General features: G+C 41.4%; 1 protein-coding gene across 1 annotated transcript in view; it reads left to right on the top strand.

The window, feature by feature from the left end:
- The window catches only part of ARFGEF1 (ADP ribosylation factor guanine nucleotide exchange factor 1), a 232,892-nt gene that overhangs the window by 76,898 nt on the left and 135,198 nt on the right, over positions 1–20,796 (top strand). Inside the window, exons 2-5 of the mRNA XM_040354367.1 lie at positions 1,834–1,864; positions 7,378–7,534; positions 10,349–10,495; positions 15,059–15,238. Of these exons, the coding sequence (XP_040210301.1) occupies positions 1,834–1,864; positions 7,378–7,534; positions 10,349–10,495; positions 15,059–15,238 (515 nt within the window). The remainder of the gene's footprint in view (positions 1–1,833; positions 1,865–7,377; positions 7,535–10,348; positions 10,496–15,058; positions 15,239–20,796) is intronic.

Here is a 20,796-nt window from a genome sequence, read left to right as displayed (position 1 = left end):
CGATCGATATGCCGCCACAGTGAAGCACGGGGAAGCTGTGTTTACATACGGCTCTCCCCGTTCTTCAGCTCCGGGGAGCGATCGCGACGGAGCGGCTATAAACGAATAGCCGCGCCGTCGTCCCAGATCGCTCCCCGAGGGAACCCGACCGCCGCAAGTACCGGGGGGGTTGTCCCGATCGGACCCCCGACCCACGTCTAGGCAGGCACGTACAGGTACGTTGATGTGCCTGTCCGTGCCATTCTGCCGACGTATATGTACATGAGGCGGTCGGGAAGTGGTTAAAATCCTGTGGTACAGACCATGATTTTGGAGAATAGCTGAAGATGACCTTGAAATGATAAAAGGGGGGCTCTAGAGAACTTCACGTTTGGTGGACCCAAGTGTATGCAATGATCAGAACTGCACTGAACGTATCCCATAAGCTTCATAAGCCCCTGTCTAAGAATCAAATGAGGCTGGATACCTTTTGTTTACCTGGCACCTCGCCACACATTTACTAAAGCAGGGGTGCCCAAATTTTTGAAGCACGAGGGCCACTTAAGCGACTCGGTAACTGGTCACTAGCCACAATCGGCGGATGGCAGGTCCGTGTCCGCTCTGCATATGCAGAGCGGACACGGACACATCCGGATCGGATTGGAGATGGGACACAAGTCGGTTTACATCTGCCACTCCTTGGAGGTCAATGGAAGGTCAAATTGGGTCAGACTGACCGTGTGAAAGGGGCCCATGACTGCTTTCGCACTGATGCGCTGCGGTTTACCCGCACTGTGGGTGCAACACAGTGTACCTTTGGCTTTTCTGCACTTTCCAATAAACTTCTATTATATTCTGCATGTTTGGTGCACTTTCAGAAAGCTCACCAAACTTGCAGGTAATAACAGAAATCTATGGCTCAGTGCAGGTAACCCGCAGGTGCGTTGCTCTGCATCTGTGGATTAGTTTGAAAGCAGCCCAGTAACCACTGCAGAACAGATCTGCCCATATATACACTGATTTTAGTAATAAACTGAACTTTAATAACCGTATTCTATTCCATCCCAGAGCAGGAGGTCGCGGGCCACATCAGAGGGCTCCGTGGGCCACATGTGGCGCCACTGGTTGGGCACCCCTGAGCTAAAGCATGGAGACAATTTCTCAACCTAGCTGAGGTTAAACAGCGCCACATGGGGGACCATGGTGCATGAGAAGCTCCCCTCTATTTTGAGTGACTCCAATGCTAAATTCTTAAAAGTTTGGGAACTGTGGATTGCATATAATGACAATTTGAACCACCAATGCTGGTGCACTATTCCTCCTGATAATACCAAAGATTATTCCACCTCCTACTGACCACAGGTGCTATGTCAAATTTTTTTTTTTTCTCCACTGAGCAGTCTGAGAAATTGTCCACTCTTACTAATGCTGAGACGTTTTCTACTCCCAATGGTCCGACCACTTTGAAGTCTGAAGGACCGTAAACTGGTCCTTTTTGTTTTCGAAAGTTTGGAGATCCCTGGTATAAATTACAAAATGATCACTACACAACTTTATTTCAATGCACATGACTTTTTCCATTGTCTGTTAGTATTTCCAGTTTGTTAAAAGGTTGGTCAGAAGCCAATAGACTACTCATTTTCTAATGTCTAATTAAGGTCTCCCACTAGGCAGTGCCAGGGCATCTGAATGGAAATAGTGGGTTTGTGAAAGATCTAGTTTTACAGTCTGCAGTTACTTTTAAAAGCTAAATGATAAATTTTAGGAGGAATGACCCTTAAAGCTTTTTAAGGACTTGTAAAGTAAAATGAAATTTGAAGTCTAATTTTTCTTTTTTTTTTTTTCTATTTACAGAGGAAATTAAATCTGAAGCAGATAAACAAAGGTATGTCACATATTTGTTATATTATCTACTTTAGCGTCTTGTTTAGTCCCTTAATCCTGCGTAAATAGAAGGAAGACTTATACTGCTAAATACATTTTTATTTTATTTTTTTAATCTTTATTTTTTATTTGTTTGTAAATTATAAAAATAGTAAATTATAAAAATAATTTGTATTTGTTTATCCTTTTTAAATGTAATACTGATATCTGATTTATAAATCATTAGTTAAACCACAAACATGTATGACTAAAGTACTGGCAGAAGTTTAACCTTGTATAGACATAGTTGCTGATTTAGGGCAATTTGTAGTACACTGGCAAGGTACCTGTGAAAAAGTATTTGCCCCCTTTCTGATTTTTTTTTTTTTTTTTGCATAATTGTCACACTTAAATGACTTGGATCATCAAACAAATTTTATTATTACACAAAGGTAACTCGAGTAAATACAAACTGCAGTTTTTAACCACTTAAGCCCCGGACCTTTTAGGCAGCTAAATGCCCATGCCAGGTTTTGCGATTCGGCACTGCGTCGCTTTAACAGACAATTGCGCGTTCGTGCGACGTGGCTCCCAAACAAAATTGGCGTCCTTTTTTCCCCACAAATAGAGCTTTCTTTTGGTGGTATTTGATCACCTCTGCGGTTTTTATTTTTTGCACTATAAACAAAAATAGAGCGACAATTTTGAAAAAAAATCAAAATGTTTTACTTTTTGCTATAATAAATATCCCCCAAAAACATATATAAACATTTTTCTCCCTCAGTTTAGGCCGATACGTATTCTTCTACCTATTTTTGGTAAAAAAAAATTCACAATAGGCGTTTATCGATTGGTTTGCGCAAAATTTATAGCGTTTACAAAATAGGGGATAGTTTTATTGCATTTTTATTATTTTTTTTTTTTTTTACTACTAATGGCGGCGATCAGCGATTTTTTTCGTGACTGCGACATTATGGCGGACACTTCGGACAATTTTGACACATTTTTGGGACCATTGTCATTTTCACAGCAAAAAATGCATTTAAATTGCATTGTTTATTGTGAAAATGACAGTTGCAGTTTGGGAGTTAACCACAGGGGGCGCTGTAGGAGTTAGGGTTTACCTAGTGTGTGTTTACAACTGTAGGGGGGTGTGGCTGTAGGACTGACGCCATCGATCGAGTCTCCCTATATAAGGGATCACTCGATCGATGCAGCGCCATAGTGAAGCACGGGGAAGCCGTGTTTACATACGGCTCTCCCCGTTCTTCAGCTCCGGGGAGCGATCGCGATGGGGCGGCTATAAACGAATAGCCGCGCCGTCGTCCCGGATCGCTCCCCGCGGGAATCCGACCGCCGCATGTAGCGGGGGGGTCCCGATCGGACCCCCGACCTGTGGAAAGGCGGGGACGTACCTGTACGCTCATCTGCCTGTACGTGCCATTCTGTGGACTAACATATACATGCGGCGGTCGGGAAGTGGTTAAGGCAAAAAAAGCTGTCCAAACCTGCCTTGGCTATATGTGAAAAAGTAATCGCCCCCTGAACCTAATAACTGGTTGTGCCACCCGACAACTGCAATCAAGTGTTTGCAATAAATGGCAATGAGTGTTTCACATTGCTGTGGAGCGATTTTGGCCCACTCTTCTTTGCAGAATTGTTTTAATTCAGCCACATTGGAGGGTTTTCCAGCAGGAACGGCCTGTGTAAGGTCATGATACACCATCTTAATTGGATTTGAGTCCAGGCTTTGACTAGGGCACTTCAAAACCTAAATTTTGCTTTGTTTGAACCATTTGGAGATGGACTTGCTGTTGTATTTCGGATCATTGTCCTGCTGCATAACCCAAGTGCACTTGAGCTTGAGGTCACGAACTGATGGCCGGACATTTTCTGGTGGAGCTCAGAATTCATGGTTCCATCAATTATGGCAAGTCATCCAGGTACTGAAGCTGCAATGCAGCCCTAGACCATCACGCTACCACCACCATGTCTGAAATGCTGTATTAGTTTTATGCCAGATGTAACGGGACACACACCTTCCAATAAGTTAAGTTTTTGTCTCATCAGCCTTTGTGTTCTTTTTGGTCAGCAGTGATTTTGGCCTTGGAACTTTCCCATGGATGCCATTTTTGCCCAGTGTCTTTCTTATTGTTGAATCATGAACACTGATTTTACCTGTGGTGTTCTGGGTTCTTTTATGACCTCCAGGATGAGTCGTTGTCATGCTCTTGGAGTAATTTTTGTAGGCCCGGCCACTCCTGGGAAGGTTCACCACTGTTCCACGTTTTCTCCATCCGTGGTTCACAGGAGTTACAAAGCCTTATGTTATTAAAGTTTGTGTGTGTATTAGGGGTGCGGTGAATCAAAAAACTCATGGTTCGGATCGTTCCTCGGATCAGAGCCATGGATTGGATCATTTTTTGGATCACCACCATATAGAGTCCCCACTGTGATGTCCACATCTCCCCCCACTGTAATGTCCGCGTCATGTCCCCCACTGTAATGTCCGCGTCCTCTCTCCCTCTGTAATGTCCGCGTCATCTCCCCCACTGCAATGTCCACATCTCCCCAGTCAGCGCCGCTCTGGGAAGCTCACCTAGGCTGCCGGGTGTACCAAGATGGTCGCTGCTCCGGAGCTAGGCCGAAGCCACGGCCTTTCCTATGGGCTCAATCCGCGGATCGCGCGGTGTTCCGATCCACAGACGTTGACCCATTCGGATCACAGATCAATGATGATCCGTTGCACCCCTAGTGTGTATGTGTAGAGGCAATATACTATTGGTAATATAGTGTGTGTAGATATAGAGATATATATATATATATATATATATATATATATATATATATATATATATATATATATATATATATTATTTTATACACCGTATTAACCCTCACATTTTTGTAATTATTTTATTATATCTGTTCATATGACAACACTGAAGAAATGACACTTTGCTACAATGTAAAGTAGTGAGTGTACAGCTTGTATAACAGTGTAAATTTGCTGTCCCCTCAAAATAATTCAACACGCAGCCATTAATGTCTAAACCACTGGCAAAAAAATTAGCACACCCCTAAGTGAAAATGTCCAAATTGGGCCCAAAGTGTCAATATTTTGTGTGGCCACCATAAGAGCCCATTCACACAGGGACAACTTTGGATCCGACTTCAAGTCGTCCCTAGTTGCCTCAAGTCGCGCTGCATGAGAAAATTAATGTAAGTGAATGGAGCCGTCTTAATGCACACTACTGCAGTCGCTCCGACTTCAGAAAAGGTTCCTGTACTACTTCAATCCGACTTCTAGGCGACTTGTAGGCAACTTGTACCCATTGATTTTAATGGAAGTCGCCTCAGAAGTCGGATCACTGTCTTAACTGAAGCAACAATACAGGAAGAGAACATACATTTCTCAGGCAAACCCCTCCCTCCCCCAGAGCTGATTGTTGTTTGATTGGCCACTGGAAAGCCTCCTGTCCTGGAGGCGACTTGAAGTTGCCTTGTAAGTTGCCTGATGATTCATACTCAAGTCGTGTCCAAGTTGCCTCCCAAAGTCGTGCTGGAAGTCGTGTTGCCCCTGTGTGAATGGGCTCTTATACAAGATGTACACTGACTACTTTACATTGTAGCAAAGTGTCATTTCTTTAGTATGGTCACATGAAAAGATATATTAAAATAATTACAAAAATGTGAGGGGTGTACTCACTTTTGTGAGATACTGTATGTTTGTGTGTGTGTATGTTCTAAGCAGATCTTTTCTCTTTGATCTACATTGCTACATAGACACTCAGAGGAGAATTATTTACTCTGAGAATGCCAGCGATCTCACAGTGATCAGGTGACCCGGAACCGGGCATCCTGGGGCTCTTGGAGCCCAGTATCCATTTCCATTTCCACCCATTTCCTTGAAGCCACATATATGTGTACGGTCAGTGGGAAGGGGTGAAGCTACTTGGCAATCTTTACAGAGGCCTTGTGAGCCAGAGAAAATGTGTGAACTTTGATAAGGCATTTTGTGATAATTGCATTGAAGTTTAAAGCTGATCTCTGGGATTCAGCCACTTCATAAAATCTGCTACCTTACAGTGGGGGAATTAGTGTTTTTTTACCAATTGGTCAATCACAGCTAGCAACACAATTGTACAAAATAGTTGGCATGAAGGGATGCCATCCATTGTTTACAACTATCATGTGACCTGTGGTGATTGGTCACAGCAGTCACATGGTACCGTCAGCGAGCTGGTACACCGATCAATCATTCACCAAGACACAGCCGGTGACAGATCGTTCCGCTGCGTGGTGCCTTCTGCGAGGACGTCATATGACGAATGTCCTGCCCGGCCATCAATCTGCTATAGGCCAGGCGGGAAGGTGTTAACCAATAAAACTACTAAGCAACTCATTCACTCCTATGTTGTTTCTTGCCTTGACTCTTGTGACTCCCTCCTCCATAGGGTCTACTTCTATGCAGACTATTCCTTCTTCAGTCTATTATGAATGCCACTGCCAGACTCATCCACCTTACCATACACCTGCTCAGTGTCTGCCATTCCTCCATTGGCTTCTTATTGCCCAAAAATAAAATTCTAAATATTAACAACAACATAGAAAGCCATATACATCTCTGCCCCAAGCTACATCACAAGCTTGACTCAATAAATCCCGCAATGCGTCCTCTCCGTTCCACCCATAACCTCCTGCTCTCTAGCTGCCCCTTGTCTCCTCCTACTATGCTCGTCTCCAGGACTTCTGCAGAGCCTCTCTCATCCTCTAGAACTCTCTACCCAAATCTGTCTGGCTATCTCCTACTCTTTTTTAGACAATCCCTGAAAACTCATCTCTTCCCTAGAAGCCTATTCTACCTTCAGCTAGCTAACAAAATCTTATTTCTCCCATCATCTCATCCTACATTCTTACCTTTTTGTTCCACTTACTCCCCCATATTAGATTGTTAGCTCCCAGGAGCAGGGCCCTCCTAACCCTCTTGTATTGTATTTCTTTACTTTCTTGCTTTGTAATGTAAAGCACCGCACAAACGTTTGGTGCTTTATAAATGCTGTATAATAATAACATACAATATTGAATGTCATCTAGAATTTACATCTACTTGCATCCAATGTCATGCCTACTACCCTACCGTCCAGGTCCACCTACACAACTGTATCTCTTAAAATCATTCTATGTGACTAATTTCTCGATTCCTATATTGTGTATTTCCTAATAAATTATACATGTTTTAAGCAAATATAATAGTATGTAAATGTTATGTCTGTTCAGATAATACTCTGAGCTCATACTTCCCCTCATATATCTTTGAACTATGGTAAAAATGGCCCACTTTACTGCTGTTATATTTTTTAATAATTCATTTATCATAATTTGTATGTGAAGGTAACAGGTCTAATAGAATTAGCAGATGGTATGTGTCTGAAGCTGTAGTTTTATATAAATAGACATAGATGAGTGTGGTGGCACACAGCCAGATTGTGTGGACTGCATCTTAATTGGCTTGTGTTTTCTCTTTCTTCTCAGTCCTCCCCAAGGAGAAGTAAAGGCCGGTTCCAGCACCCTTCCACCCGTGAAATCAAAAGCCACCTTTATTGAAGCCGACAAGTACTTTCTACCATTTGAGCTCGCATGCCAGTCTAAGTGCCCCCGCATTGTGAGCACATCTCTGGACTGTTTGCAGGTTTGTCTTTTTTGTTCTTTTTCAGACCTCACAGTTGGCTGCTTTGTATCCTAATAAATAGACCCCTCATTATCTTTCTATTTTCAATCTGTTGCAGTAACTGACAGTAAAGATAATTTTAATGGTGTGGGCTATTGCATTGTAAAATAAAAAAAATAGAATCTTGTAATTTCTTTCTAGAAACTGGAAGATGTATAGTCGTGGTATTCTTGCTAGAAAGGTGCTCATGTGTTTTGCTACATGTTTCATTGAAACAAAGTACAAAGAAGAGAGAGTGCGTTTTTTTTTTTTTGGGACATGTCCCAACCAGTACGTTGCATTGTGGTGTCATGGAAATATTCCTGCATGCCTTATTAATAATCTTTGTAACCTGTGTAAACGGAGCCCTGATGACACACTCTGAAAATGTTATTCGTGATTTTGGAATTTTAACATCAGCTTTCATTCACAATACTTTGCCATCTCTTGTTTCATTTTAGAAATGCCAGTTGAAAGTGTGTACCATCAATTAGAGCCGGTTCACACTGGGGCGACTCGTCAGGCGACCCAGCCGCCTGACAAGTCACGTCCCATTCTATTCAATAGAACCGTTCCAATAGGAGCGACGCAAGTCGCTCCGACTTAGAAAAAGGTTTTTGTACGACTTTGGGGGCGACCTGCATTGACTTCTATACAGAAGTGATTTTGCAAGTCACCCCCGAAGTCGTCTTCAGGACGCCTTGCCGAGTCGCCCCCAAAATCGCGCCGCACCAGTGTGAACCAGCTCTTACTGTCCTAGTTTTAATTGGTCACTGGCAGCTGGGAAATATTTGAGGGCCAATTCACTCCAGTGCGTTTTTAGCGCAGCTGTAAAATGCAGATCAAAGGACATCTGAAAACCATAAATTTCCAATGTGTCCTATTCACACCCTAATGATACATTGCGCTAAAATGCAAAAGCATGCCAATAGATGAAAAAATGTATGCCAATGGACATCGGCTCGTGTTAATATACGACTAAAATGGATGGAAATGTACATGCAATTTTAGCGCAAGTCAATGTGAATTGGCCCAAAAAGTGTGAGTGCTGTGGTTGAAAGCTAGTACAATGCTCCAAAATTGCCAAATACGTTCAGAATAACGGTAAATATTCTTTTCTGCAAGGTTGCCAATCTGAAGGTGTTCAATGAGTATTGTGGGATTCTAAAAAAACAACCATACTTGCCTCCATGTTGCATTGGTCTGATACTGCAGCTGACCCAAATCCTGAGACCTGAGTGATTGCATGACCACAGATCGCTCAGTTCTTGGTATTTCTGGAGCAGTCATCGCTGAGCCAGCTGCCGGTCAGGTATCTGGTTTGATCTCTACATTTCCACCAGGATCCTTGCAGAAAGTGAAGCCACTGTGATGTCAGTTGACAGCAGGCTTTAGCCCGCTGTCGGCTGATTCTGAGTCACAGGAGACTCCTGTGACACGAGAAGTAGGGCTAAACTTTTTTTTTTTCCCTCAAATTCTTTGTAAATAAAATATCCAACAAGGTAATGCAGTACAAAACAGTGGTAACATTGCGTAAAGGGTAGATCACCATACAGTAAGAAGACATGCAGAATATGTACATCATTTTCCAGATGCCAATAAACACACAATCTGCAAACATGAAGAGATGCATCCAGTGAAAAGGCCAATGTGGTAACCCATTACATTCGCGCACTACTATACTACCGGTAGCTGGCCATAGTAGATGTTGAGTTGGCTACCCAATTTTCAGTGAAGGAGAAGAGAGATTAAGATGAGCACAAAGGATACAAAAAAAGGGATATAGAGATGGAAAACGGAAGGAAAGGAGGGGGCACGACACACTATGCTGGGGAGTGCGTATTAAAAGGAAGGGGCAGATGAAGTCGATCCCCAGAACAGTTTTCTGGTAGGGCTTTGCCCTCATCAGAGTAAACATACATGTTCCAGTATAACCATGTTTTGGTATATTGTTCCTGACAGTTCTGTGCAGTAAGGATGAAATCTTCAAGCTTGTTGATTTCATCTACCTTCTTGAGCCACAACGAGATAGAAGGTTTTTTTTTCAAACTTCTCTTTTAATTAGTAACAAGTTGGGCAAGCCATAGATGAATGGATTTTCTTTCCATAGACCACAGGTGGAAGGAAAGAAAATGTCTCGAGTCCCCCATCAACACAGTCAGTGTTAATGGGGGAATGCCTCCCGCAGCACTATTGTATTCTGCCGATGGGGAGCCTTCCCAGCTGGTGGAATTCAGTGATTACTGCTATAGCCGCTGGCAGTAATCGCATGTAGAAAAATCTGACAGGTTGGTTTGTATCCAAGTCAATCAATGGATCAACTTGGGTAAAGTCAGCCTACTCATACATGGATTGAAATATGGCCATAAAGCATTAAATCCATTCTCCAGTGCTTTTCATTATATCAAGTAGTACAGTCAACAACCCTGATCAATAACTCTAGAGATTTAATTATTTTTAGTCAATCTGAGATATGTCACGAAAGATGAGATAGATAAAGCACAATGATAGGGCAATGTCACTACACAGGAATGTGAGCCTACAATTAGGCCTATTAACTAACCCTAAAAGCAGTGTTTTTAAAAGATTAGCAGAAATTGTTAAATTACATTTAAACAATAGTATTCACATTCATGTTTGAGCAGACTCGCTTAAAACGAATAAAATAGACTCTAGATGTGTTTGCATTTGTTTTGCATGGATGGAAGATAATTATGACCTTTTATAATAATTCCGTTTTTACACTTGGGTTCAAATAACATAACAATCATTTTTTTTCTTTCTCCCTTTCTTCAGAAACTTATTGCTTATGGGCACTTGACTGGAAATGCACCAGATAGCACAACACCTGGAAAAAAACTAATTGACAGAATTATTGAAACTATATGTGGTTGCTTCCAAGGACCCCAGACCGACGAGGATGTCCAGTTACAAATTATAAAGGTAGCTTCAATCTGCAGATTTATGTTGTGAGAGTCTGCCATGAGAATTGCGGCTCAAAAATGTTATAATTTCCTGCTACATGAAAGCCACCACCTAATTTCCTTTACTTTGCAGAGCATTGAGGAATGAAAATTAAACCGTATTCATCTATTGTACAAAAACTTTATTGTAGGACTGTCCCTGCAGAGCAGAATTTAGCATTTTGTACTCGGTGTTTGATTAACTTTTGGTTATAGGTTTTGGATCATGCTGCATTTATTGGAGAAAACTCCAGGGAGGAGGCAACACCATTTACTAAGCTACTAATGCTGTCCAAAAAAATTTCATTAGATAGTTAAAGGATAAGTTAATATATATATATATTTTTTTTAGGAGCCTGTAAAGCGATCAGCAGATCGTGGGTATAATGCCAGGCTCCTGCAGACTGTCAGTGTAGCTGTCTGCCTGTACCTCCTATATGGCCAGGCAATTTCTGAGTGACAGGAAGCTCAATGAACTATCAAGGGTGCTCATCAGGTCTTGAGGTCCCTCCACTGGCTAGCCGTAAAGGATCGGGTCACATTCAAGACCCTCTACCTCACTCACAAATGTGCACAAGGGAATGCTCCTCAATACAAAAATAAAATCCTACGTCACCAATCGTGTGCTCCGGTCAACCAACCAAAACCTCCTCCAAATCCCCAAATCCTGCTACAAATCTAAGGGAGAACTAAGATTTGCAGTCTAAGGACCACGGCTCTGGAATGCTCTACCCACGACCATCCGCATGGGAAAAAAACATCGGGCTTTTAGGAAAAAAACTAAAGATTCACCTCTTCTGAAGGATCAGGACGACACTGGATGCAAAGCACCTTGAGGCGATTTAGTTCGCAATTGCAGCGCTATACAAGTTACTCACTCATTAATTCACAGAGATCTGTAAATGAATGATGTGCCACACAACCATGTTCTTTTTAAATTGTGACAGCAGATGCGGGGGGAAGATCCCTGGCCCGCTGTCACATTTGGGTAAAAAATCTTCAGAAAGGTGAACTTATCCTTTAAGTGAAGCTATAATAATAATGTAAAAACAAGCACCCTCTGCTGCCAGGCCCACCAAAGTTTGTATTGGTCCTGGCCGAAGCTATACAGTTCTCACTGTATACAGAGCAAAAATTCAGGTTTCACTACACCAATCGGCATTATTGCAATAATAGTATGGCTAGGCATAGTCCTTAGTTGGTCAGGGAGCTGTACACAAGGTCTAAAAGTTGTACAGTTCCTGCCGAACTAAAGTTTTCTGATGTTCTCAGCCTCTGTGTACCCAGCCTAAAGTAGAAGATGATTTGAAAATCGGCACATTAGTCAGGGAAAAACAGTTTATTCCACAATTAAAAGCTGAACCTCCTATATCACTATAGCAATGTGTTCCAGACAAAACATGTCCTCTATCAGAAATGGGGAAAAAAGTCAGCGCTAGAATAAATAACGGCAGCTAACAACAAGGTCAATCTACATAAAGCTTTAACAATAACGCATACAAATGCAACAACAAAAGAAAAATGTGTCAATTATTTAATTCAGCATGTGCAATTAATCATAACCTATTCTGTGTGATAAGAATTTATTTTAACCACTTCCAGCCCAAGGACGTCACATGACGTCTTGGAATTTCAGCAGGGATATCTGAATCTGAATGCAGCTACAGGCATCATTCAGATATCATTATTTTCTGCCGGCGATTCTGTGCACAGCAAGAATGATCATAGCGGCAGTTCCACCGGGAGTGCCACTCCCGTGCCATCGGGGACCCCGGGGAAAGAATTGTCCGTCTCCAGGTGATGACCATAGAGATCTCTATGAGCGTCGGAGGCCCGGGCGTGACGTTATGACGTCACGCCCGTGCCCCGGATGTAAACAAAGCAGTGATCACGGCTGTCAGTATGAGATCGGTGAATTATTTTTCTCAATCTCATGCTTTCCAGCCTGGAGGAGAGATGTGGGATCTTATTGACCCCGCATCTCTCCATAAAAAAAGGACCGGTCATGATAGATTCCTATTACAAGGAATGTTTACATTACTTGTAGTAGGAATAAAAGTAATAAAAAAAAAAAAAAAGGTAAAAATATTTTTTTTTAAAACTCCACTGTCCCCTGTAGCTTGCGCTCAGAAGCAAACACACATGCAAGTCCTGCCCACATATGTAAACGCTGTTGAAACCACACATGTAAGGTATCGCCGCGTGCGTTAGATCGCAAGCAACAATTCTAGCATTAGACCTCCTCTGTAACTCTAAACTGGTAACCCCTTAAAAATGTTTAAAGCGTTGCCTATGGAGATTTTTAAGTACTGAAGTTTGGCGCCATTCCATGAGTGTTTCTAATTTTAATGCGTGACATGTTGGGTATCTATTTACTCGTCGTAACATCATCTTTCACATTATACAAAAAAATTGGGCTAACTTTGCTGTTTTTTTTTTTTTTTAATTCATGAAACGCCCCCCCCCCCAAAAAAAAACGGTGTTTGAAAAATGATTGCGCAAATACCGTGCAAAATAAAAAAAGTTCCAATGACCGCCATTTTATTTCCTAGGGTGCCTGCTAAAAAGATAATTATATAATGTTTGGGGGTTCTGAGTAATTTTCTAGCAAAAAAAATTAGGATTTTTACACGTTTATGCCAAAATATAATGTGAAATCTTCCACCACCTTCAGTCATTGAAACCGGCCTTCATAGTGCGATTGCCACCAACCACCAGAAAGCTTACCAACTCACAAGAAGAGTTAGGTGTAAAAACCAATGGTTAATGGCCGTACAATGTTACACTCGAGAATGAACATAAAAACAAAATAGGTTTCACCGCTGTCACCGCCGTCTTCCTACCCACAGGGGCCGCGCGCATGCTGCAAGCTTGATGTAGTTTTCCTAGCTGTGGTTGGTGATCAGTGGAGTGCGGTGGAACGCAAGTTGTCTTCCGTGTAGCGCTGTTTGTAGCCACGCCCTGACGCGTTTCGTCACTTCCGACTTCAACTGAGGGCGTCAGGGCGCCCTCAGTTGAATTCGGAAGTGACGAAACGCGTCAGAGCGTAGCTACAAACAGCGCTACACGGAAGACAACTTGCGTTCCACCGCGCTCCACTGATCACCAACCACAGCTAGGAAAAAAAAATGTTTTTTTTTGTGAGCTGGTGCCATCTGGTGGTGAGCCGTTGGTATTAAAAGTTATTACCACCAGATGTGAGCTGGCGCCATCTGGTGATGGCCGTTGGTATTACAAGTTAGGCATTACAAGTTAAACAGCAATTCTAATGTCATTTTTCACTATTTTCACTGCCATCTTCTTCCCTCTAATTAGAACCCCCAAACATTATATATATTTTTTATCCTAACACCCTAGAGAATAAAATGGCGATCGTTGCAATACTTTCTGTCACGCCGTATTTGCGCAGCGGTCTTACAAGCGCACTTTTTTGGAAAAAAATTACACTTTTTTTAATTAAAAAATAAAACAACAGTAAAGTTATCCCCATTTTTTTTATATTATGAAAGATAATGCCGAGTAAATTCATACCCAACATGTCACGCTTCAAAATTGCGTCCGCTCGTGGAATGCCGACAAACTTTTACCCTTTAAAATCTCCATAGGCGACGTTTAAAAAAATCTACAGGTTGCATGTTTTGAGTTACAGAGGAGGTCTAGGGCTAGAATTATTGCTCTCGCTCTACCAATTGCGGCGATACCTCACATGTGTGGTTTGAACACTGTTTACATATGCGGGCGCTGCTCACGTATGTGTTCGCTTCTGCACGCGAGCTCGTCGGGACGGGGTGCGTTTTCTGGCTCCTAACTTTTTTAGCTGGCTCCTAGATTCCAAGCAAATTTGTCAACCCCTGGTGTATACAATTGCGACACAAGTCATATTGTAATTTTAATGTTATAAAAAAAAAAACTTTTCCTTTTTCAATCTGCAGCCACTCCAATTTAAAAAAAATGCAATGCAATATGGCTACCTGGAGTTGTTCTGTACACAGAATGTGTACTGACCACCCCCAGAAACATAATTTCCTGCTTGTGTGATTGGCTCACCAATTTTCCCAGAAGTCTGTCTAAGATACAAGTCAGATTTCAGGCATCCCCTGCAACAAAAAATTTATTTTTGGTGAGATACTCCCAGTAGGAACAGGTCTAAAGGGATGCAGGCCCAGCAGCTTTTCTCATTAGTGCTCTGCAGCTGCACAGCTGATAGATAATTATGAAACCACTCCCATTAGACCCACTCAGAACAGATGAACAACAGTGATGTCTTCAGAATAACAATAGATAGGAATCTGCAACAAAGGTTGTTGTAATCCTTGCAATGGACATAGATCACCCAGAGGGGAATATTTTTTTTATCAACAAAAGAGGAGTTACACTTTAAGTGGCCCTCGCTCTTCAAAAGGTTGAGCACCGCTGACGTAAGCAATGTCAAAACGGAAAGTAAAAGTCCTGAGTAACTACATGCTGTCCATTTTTATGTACTTGACTGCTGCTTGTATTTCCTTTTATATTTAGCTAATCATTTTTTTACATTTTATTTCAGGCGCTTCTGACCGCAGTCACTTCACAACAAATAGAAATTCACGAAGGAACAGTACTACAAGCTGTTAGAACATGTTACAATATCTACTTAGCCAGCAAAAACCTTGTCAATCAGACCACCGCCAAGGCTACTCTGACACAGATGCTCAATGTGATATTTGCACGTATGGAAAATCAGGCGGTGTGTGTTACTTGCATTCATTTCTATATTGTAGTATACTGTATGTTTTATATAATGTCAGTGTTTTAATTTTTGGTTTCTAGCTCAGTTGATATTTCAGCAAAAAAATACCAACCACTGTAGCTCTACCCAATTTTGGGATGAGCTTTAGTTCATTTGAATTCAAGGTGGGGGTATACAGTGCCTTAAAGTATTCATACCCTTTAAAATGTTCCTAATTTTGTCATGTTACAACCAAAAATGTAAACAGAATTTATTGGTATTGTATGTGATAGACCAACACAAAGTGGCACATAATTGTGAAGTGGAAGGAAAATTATAAATTGTTTTCAAATTGTTTTACAAATATGTGAAAAGTGTGGTGTGCACTTCTATTCAGCCCCCTTTATTCTGATACCCCTAACTAAAATCTAGTGGAACCAATTGCCTTCAGAAGTCACCTAATTAGTCCACCTGTGTGTAATATAATCTCAGTGTATATACAGCTGTTCTGTGAAGCCCTCAGAGGTTTGTTAGAGAACATTGGTGAACAAACGGCATCATGAAGGCCAATGAACACACCAGTCAGGCCAGGGATAAAGCTGTGAAGAGTTTTAAAGCAGGGTTGGGTTATAAAAAAAAGTATCCCAAGCTTTGAGCATCTCATGGAGCACTGTTCAATCCTTCATCTGAAAATGAAAAGAGAATGGCACAACTGCAAACATACCAAGACATGGTCATCCAACTAAACTGACAGGCCGGGCAAGGAGAGCATTATTCAGAGAAGCAGCCAAGAGCCCGTGGTAACTCTGGAGGAGCTGCAGAGATCCACAGCTCACATGGGAGAATCTGTCCACAGGACATGATAGACAGGAGGATGTAGTGGCGCTTGCAAATACTAAAAACCGACAATAATTTAAAACAATAAAATATTCTAAACAATGATTCCTAAAGTATGAGAGTGAGTCCGTCCTCTACTGGGGTAAAATTGTGTTCCACTCGAGGTCTATGCCCAAAGAATACCATCCAACATCAATAATTAGATGTGGAAGGAACTGCGAGTGAATAAATAATGAAATCCAATGGATAAAAGTGCCTAACTGGCCGCACAGTGTACATGGGATAATAATCCTTTTTTTAAAAAATATGTGTCATAAATCCTTAAAGTGCTTGATAAAAAACAAGTGCAAAGTGCTAATAAATAAAACAATAATAGCAGTGAATGAAAGCTCCAGCTCTCCTGGAAAGTGGTTAATTACTAATTAGCAAACACATGCAGGAAAAAGCAACAACTGAAAAGAAGTCCAAAAATGCAAGTGTCCTAAAAACCTAAACGGTTTAATCATAAAACTGTTGTTTTTCTGTGCGATGAAAAAAATATAATAATATAATAATAAATAAAAAATAAAAAAATCATAAATAATAGTCCAAAAACAGATAGTACAATATCACTGCAGGATTAGTGATAGTGAATAAAACTATATCCAGTGCACAATCAAGTGATAATGATAATATTAAAAATAAAGTCCAAAGTGCAAAGTGCATCTGTGCTCCATTCAACAATTCAGATGATCAGTGGTTAATTCAGTGAAGACTTGTTACATTGTGCTCATTCAGTGAAGACTTGTTACATTGTGCTCATATGTCTGTGAATCAAACCAGCCCGATTTTCCTCAGTGTGGGGATTATTTTTACCAGTCTCTTACCTTCCTGAGGCTTTTACCAAGCCTGTAACAGGAGCTGCTCTGCAGTCACATAGATAAAATCCAGGATCCAAAGACGGCTCACACTCCTCCCCATTCAGGCTCTCAAAAAGAAACACAGGAATGCCTCCATAGCATAAAACCACAGGATATCAGTTTAATAAAGAAAAACGAATACACTCACAAACATTGCTGTGTTAAACAGCGTGTGTAAAATCGAGTGTCACCGCTCTGCGGCCGCAAAGCAGGTGACTTCACCAGCAAGCCCTCTGTGTCCTCCTCACGCGTATCGCGACAGCCCTACGTCGCTTAATCATAGGATCACAGGACAACTATTGGTTGTGCACTCCACAAATTTTGGCCTGTATGGAAGAGTGGCAAGAAGAAAACCATTGTTGAAAGAAAGCCATAAGAAGTCCCGTTTGCAGTTTGCGAGAAGCCATGTGGGGGACACAGCAAACATGTGGAAGAAGATGCTCTGGTCAGATGAGACCAAAATCAAACTTTTTGGCCAAAAGCAAAACGCTATGTGTGGCAGAAAACTAACACTGCACATCACGCTGAACACACCATCCCCACTGTGAAACATGGTGTTGGCAGCATCATGTTGTGGAGATGCTTTTCTTAGCCCCCCTGAATCAATATATTGTATTACAACCTTTCTCTGCAATTACAGCTGCAAGTCTTTATGGGGATGTCTCTACCAGCTTTGCACATCCAGAAAGTTACATTTTGCCCATTCTTCTTTGCAAAATAGCTTAAGCTCTGTCAGATTGCATGGAGAGCGTCTGTGAAAAGCAATTTTCAAGTCTTGCCACAGATTCTCCTTCCATTTAGGTCTGCACTATGACTAGGGTATTCTAACACTTGAATATGCTTTGATCGAAACCATTCCATTGTAACTCTCGTTGAATGTTTAGGGTCCTGCTGGAAGGTGAACCTCTGCCCCAGTCTCAAGTCTTTTTTTTTTTCTTGTAAGATTGCCCTGTATTTGGATCCATCTTCCCATCAACTCTGATCAGCTTCCCTGTCCCTGCACACCACCACACTTTTCAGATATTTATTTGTTCCACTTCACAATTATGTGCCACTGTGTGTTGGTCTATCACATACAATCCCAATAAAATACATTTACGTTTTTGGTTGTAACATGACAAAATGTGTAACATTTCAAGGGGTATGAATACTTTTTCAAGGCACTGTATCTTCTGCTGGACATAAACTGAAGGATTTTTTTTTTCTTCTATAAAATTATTCTATAACTTTCAAAAAGTTTCACAACTCCAACTGGCTTCCTTAAATTAACTTAGTATTGACAACATGCCCCCAGCATTTATAGCTATACAGATGACTCCATCAATGCAATCCAACAACCGTGTGCATTCAGATAAAGGGGTTGTAAAGGCAGAATTTTTTTTTTTTATAGACTTTTTTTTTTTTGGTCACAGTATTGCTTGGGGTTTGTGGGTGTGTAACATTATATTCTGGAAACCTTTTGGCTTTCTGTTGAAGGATTTTACTGCTCTTCTGTGGTGATGTATCTATTCCTTCATTCAAATCGAGAGTCTGCTGAAAGAAGGGGGAGCACTATAATTTAGTCTAAATGGGCCTCTGACCTCATCTCTGACTTTTTAATGTGTGTCTTGAGTAGTTGGGCATCAGGTAGACTGATTTAGAGGACATCAACATCTGTTTGAAATGTATTTCCCAGAATGTACCAATTTTCTTTTGAGAATGCTCCTGTTAGATTTTACTACTTCTATAACTTTTGTTTTCCCAGCACGATTCATGATGCATCTTTTTTCCCATCAAAATTTCTTATGCTGGGTTTTAAGAAATAGAACTTATGGGGGGGCCACTGGGAGCACAGCGGGCACCTGCCAGCCCTAATAATACAACTGTGCCACGTCCCAATAAATTCTAAATGTATAGTCAAGGAAGTTGAACCGCAGTTCATGGACTGTGTAGGAACAACCACATCAAGTTAAACAAAATACAAAACTTTATTTATGCACATAACAAAAAAGGGAATTAAAACCAATCAAGGTTAAAAAGCATAGTAGCATTATGCATCATAAATCACTGTGAGTGGGGGGCCAGGTTGAGAGTGTGGTGCACACACACACAAAAAAAAATATATATATATATATATGTGTCTGTGTGTACACATACATTAAGCTTATTGAAAAACAGACTTTAAGTCAACAATAGTAGAAGGCTCCACCACTATTTCATGTGAGGCTCAACGTGTTTTGAGTGTTTCGCTGCTTCAGGAGCAGAGGTGCTAACATAGGAGTGCTACAACGAGACCTAACACGCATCAAGGTCCATCCCCTGAGAATCACGTTTAATCTCAATACAAAATTAAAGCGAATGGACAGGAGATGGCTGAACCAATCTCAAAATAAAACACATGCCAATGTTTAAATATGAGGACCATTACAATTCAGGCTATAGGAAAGACCCATGGGTAAGACGCTGGTACAAAGACCGCAAAAAAAAAAAAACTCCAGACAAAGTCAGGGGTCATGCAGCCGCATAGGACAGTCAGACGAGAATGAAGACTATAAGCTTTAACCTGTGCTCAGCTTGAAACTGAAAGAAGTCATAGGACTGCTATATACTGCCGATGAGAAAAGGTATTTGGCAGTTATATTTACCAAAATAATTGAATTTCCATAGCAAATAGAGAAAAAAGAGGATCACCGCTCCAGGTGGGTCGCTATGTAGAGTAGACTGACTCAGGATACCGTGGGTGCTGGCAATGCACTGACCATGCATGAGATACGAAGAGAGGAAATGGATAGCCGCATTCCAATAACCAAAAAGGTTGTCTTTTTATTCAAACGAACAGCAAATGCATCACTTCACAAGGTCACAGCAAAGGAACAGGGGAACAGCCGACGCGTTTCGCACTGAGCTAGTGCTTAATCTTTTCCTCTCTTCGTATCTCAATTGAATTTCCATGTTCTGTGTACAGTGGAAGTCCAGAGATGAATGCAGGGTCCTGGGTTTAGTAACACTTTAACCACTTAAGGACCGCCTCCTGCACATATACGTCGGCAGAATGGCACAGCTGGGCACAAGCACGTACAGGTATGTCCTCTTTAAAGTGCCCAGCCGTGGGTCGCGGGCGCGAGCCCGCGACCCGGTCCGAAGCTCCGCGGATCTGATCGCCGCTGGAGTCCCGCGAACGGTCCCCGGAGCTGAAGAACGGGGAGAGGTGTGTGTGTGTGTGTAAACACAGCTTCCCCGTTCTTCACTGTGGCGCCGTCATTGATCGTGTGTTCCCTTTTATAGGGAAACACAATCAATGACGTCACACCTACAGCCACACCCCCCTACAGTTAGAAACACAAATGAGGTCACACACAACCCCTTCAGCGCCCCCTTGTGGTTAACTCCCAAACTGCAATTGTCATTTTCACAGTAAACCAATGCATTTTTAATGCATTTTTTGCTGTGAAAATGACAATGGTCCCAAAAATGTGTCAAAATTGTCCGAAGTGTCCGCCATAATGTCGCAGTCACGAAAAAAATCGCTGATCACCGCCATTAGTAGTAAAAAAAAAAAGAATTAATAAAAATGCAATAAAACTATCCCCTATTTTGTAAACGCTATAAATTTTGCGCAAACCAATCGATAAACGCTTATTGCAATTTTTACCAAAAATAGGTAGAAGAATACGTATCGGCCTAAACTGAGGAAACATTTTTTTTTTTTTTTTTTTTTTTTTGGGGGGGGGGGGGATATTTATTATAGCAAAAAGTAAAAAATATTGTTTTTTTTTTTCAAAATTGTCGCTCTATTTTTGTTTATAGCGCAAAAAATAAAAACCGCAGCGGTGATCAAATACCACCAAAAGAAATCTCTAT

This window comes from Rana temporaria, chromosome 5 (assembly GCF_905171775.1).
Source record: "Rana temporaria chromosome 5, aRanTem1.1, whole genome shotgun sequence".
Taxonomy (NCBI): domain Eukaryota; kingdom Metazoa; phylum Chordata; class Amphibia; order Anura; family Ranidae; genus Rana; species Rana temporaria.
This window is presented reverse-complemented; position numbering and strand designations above follow the sequence as displayed.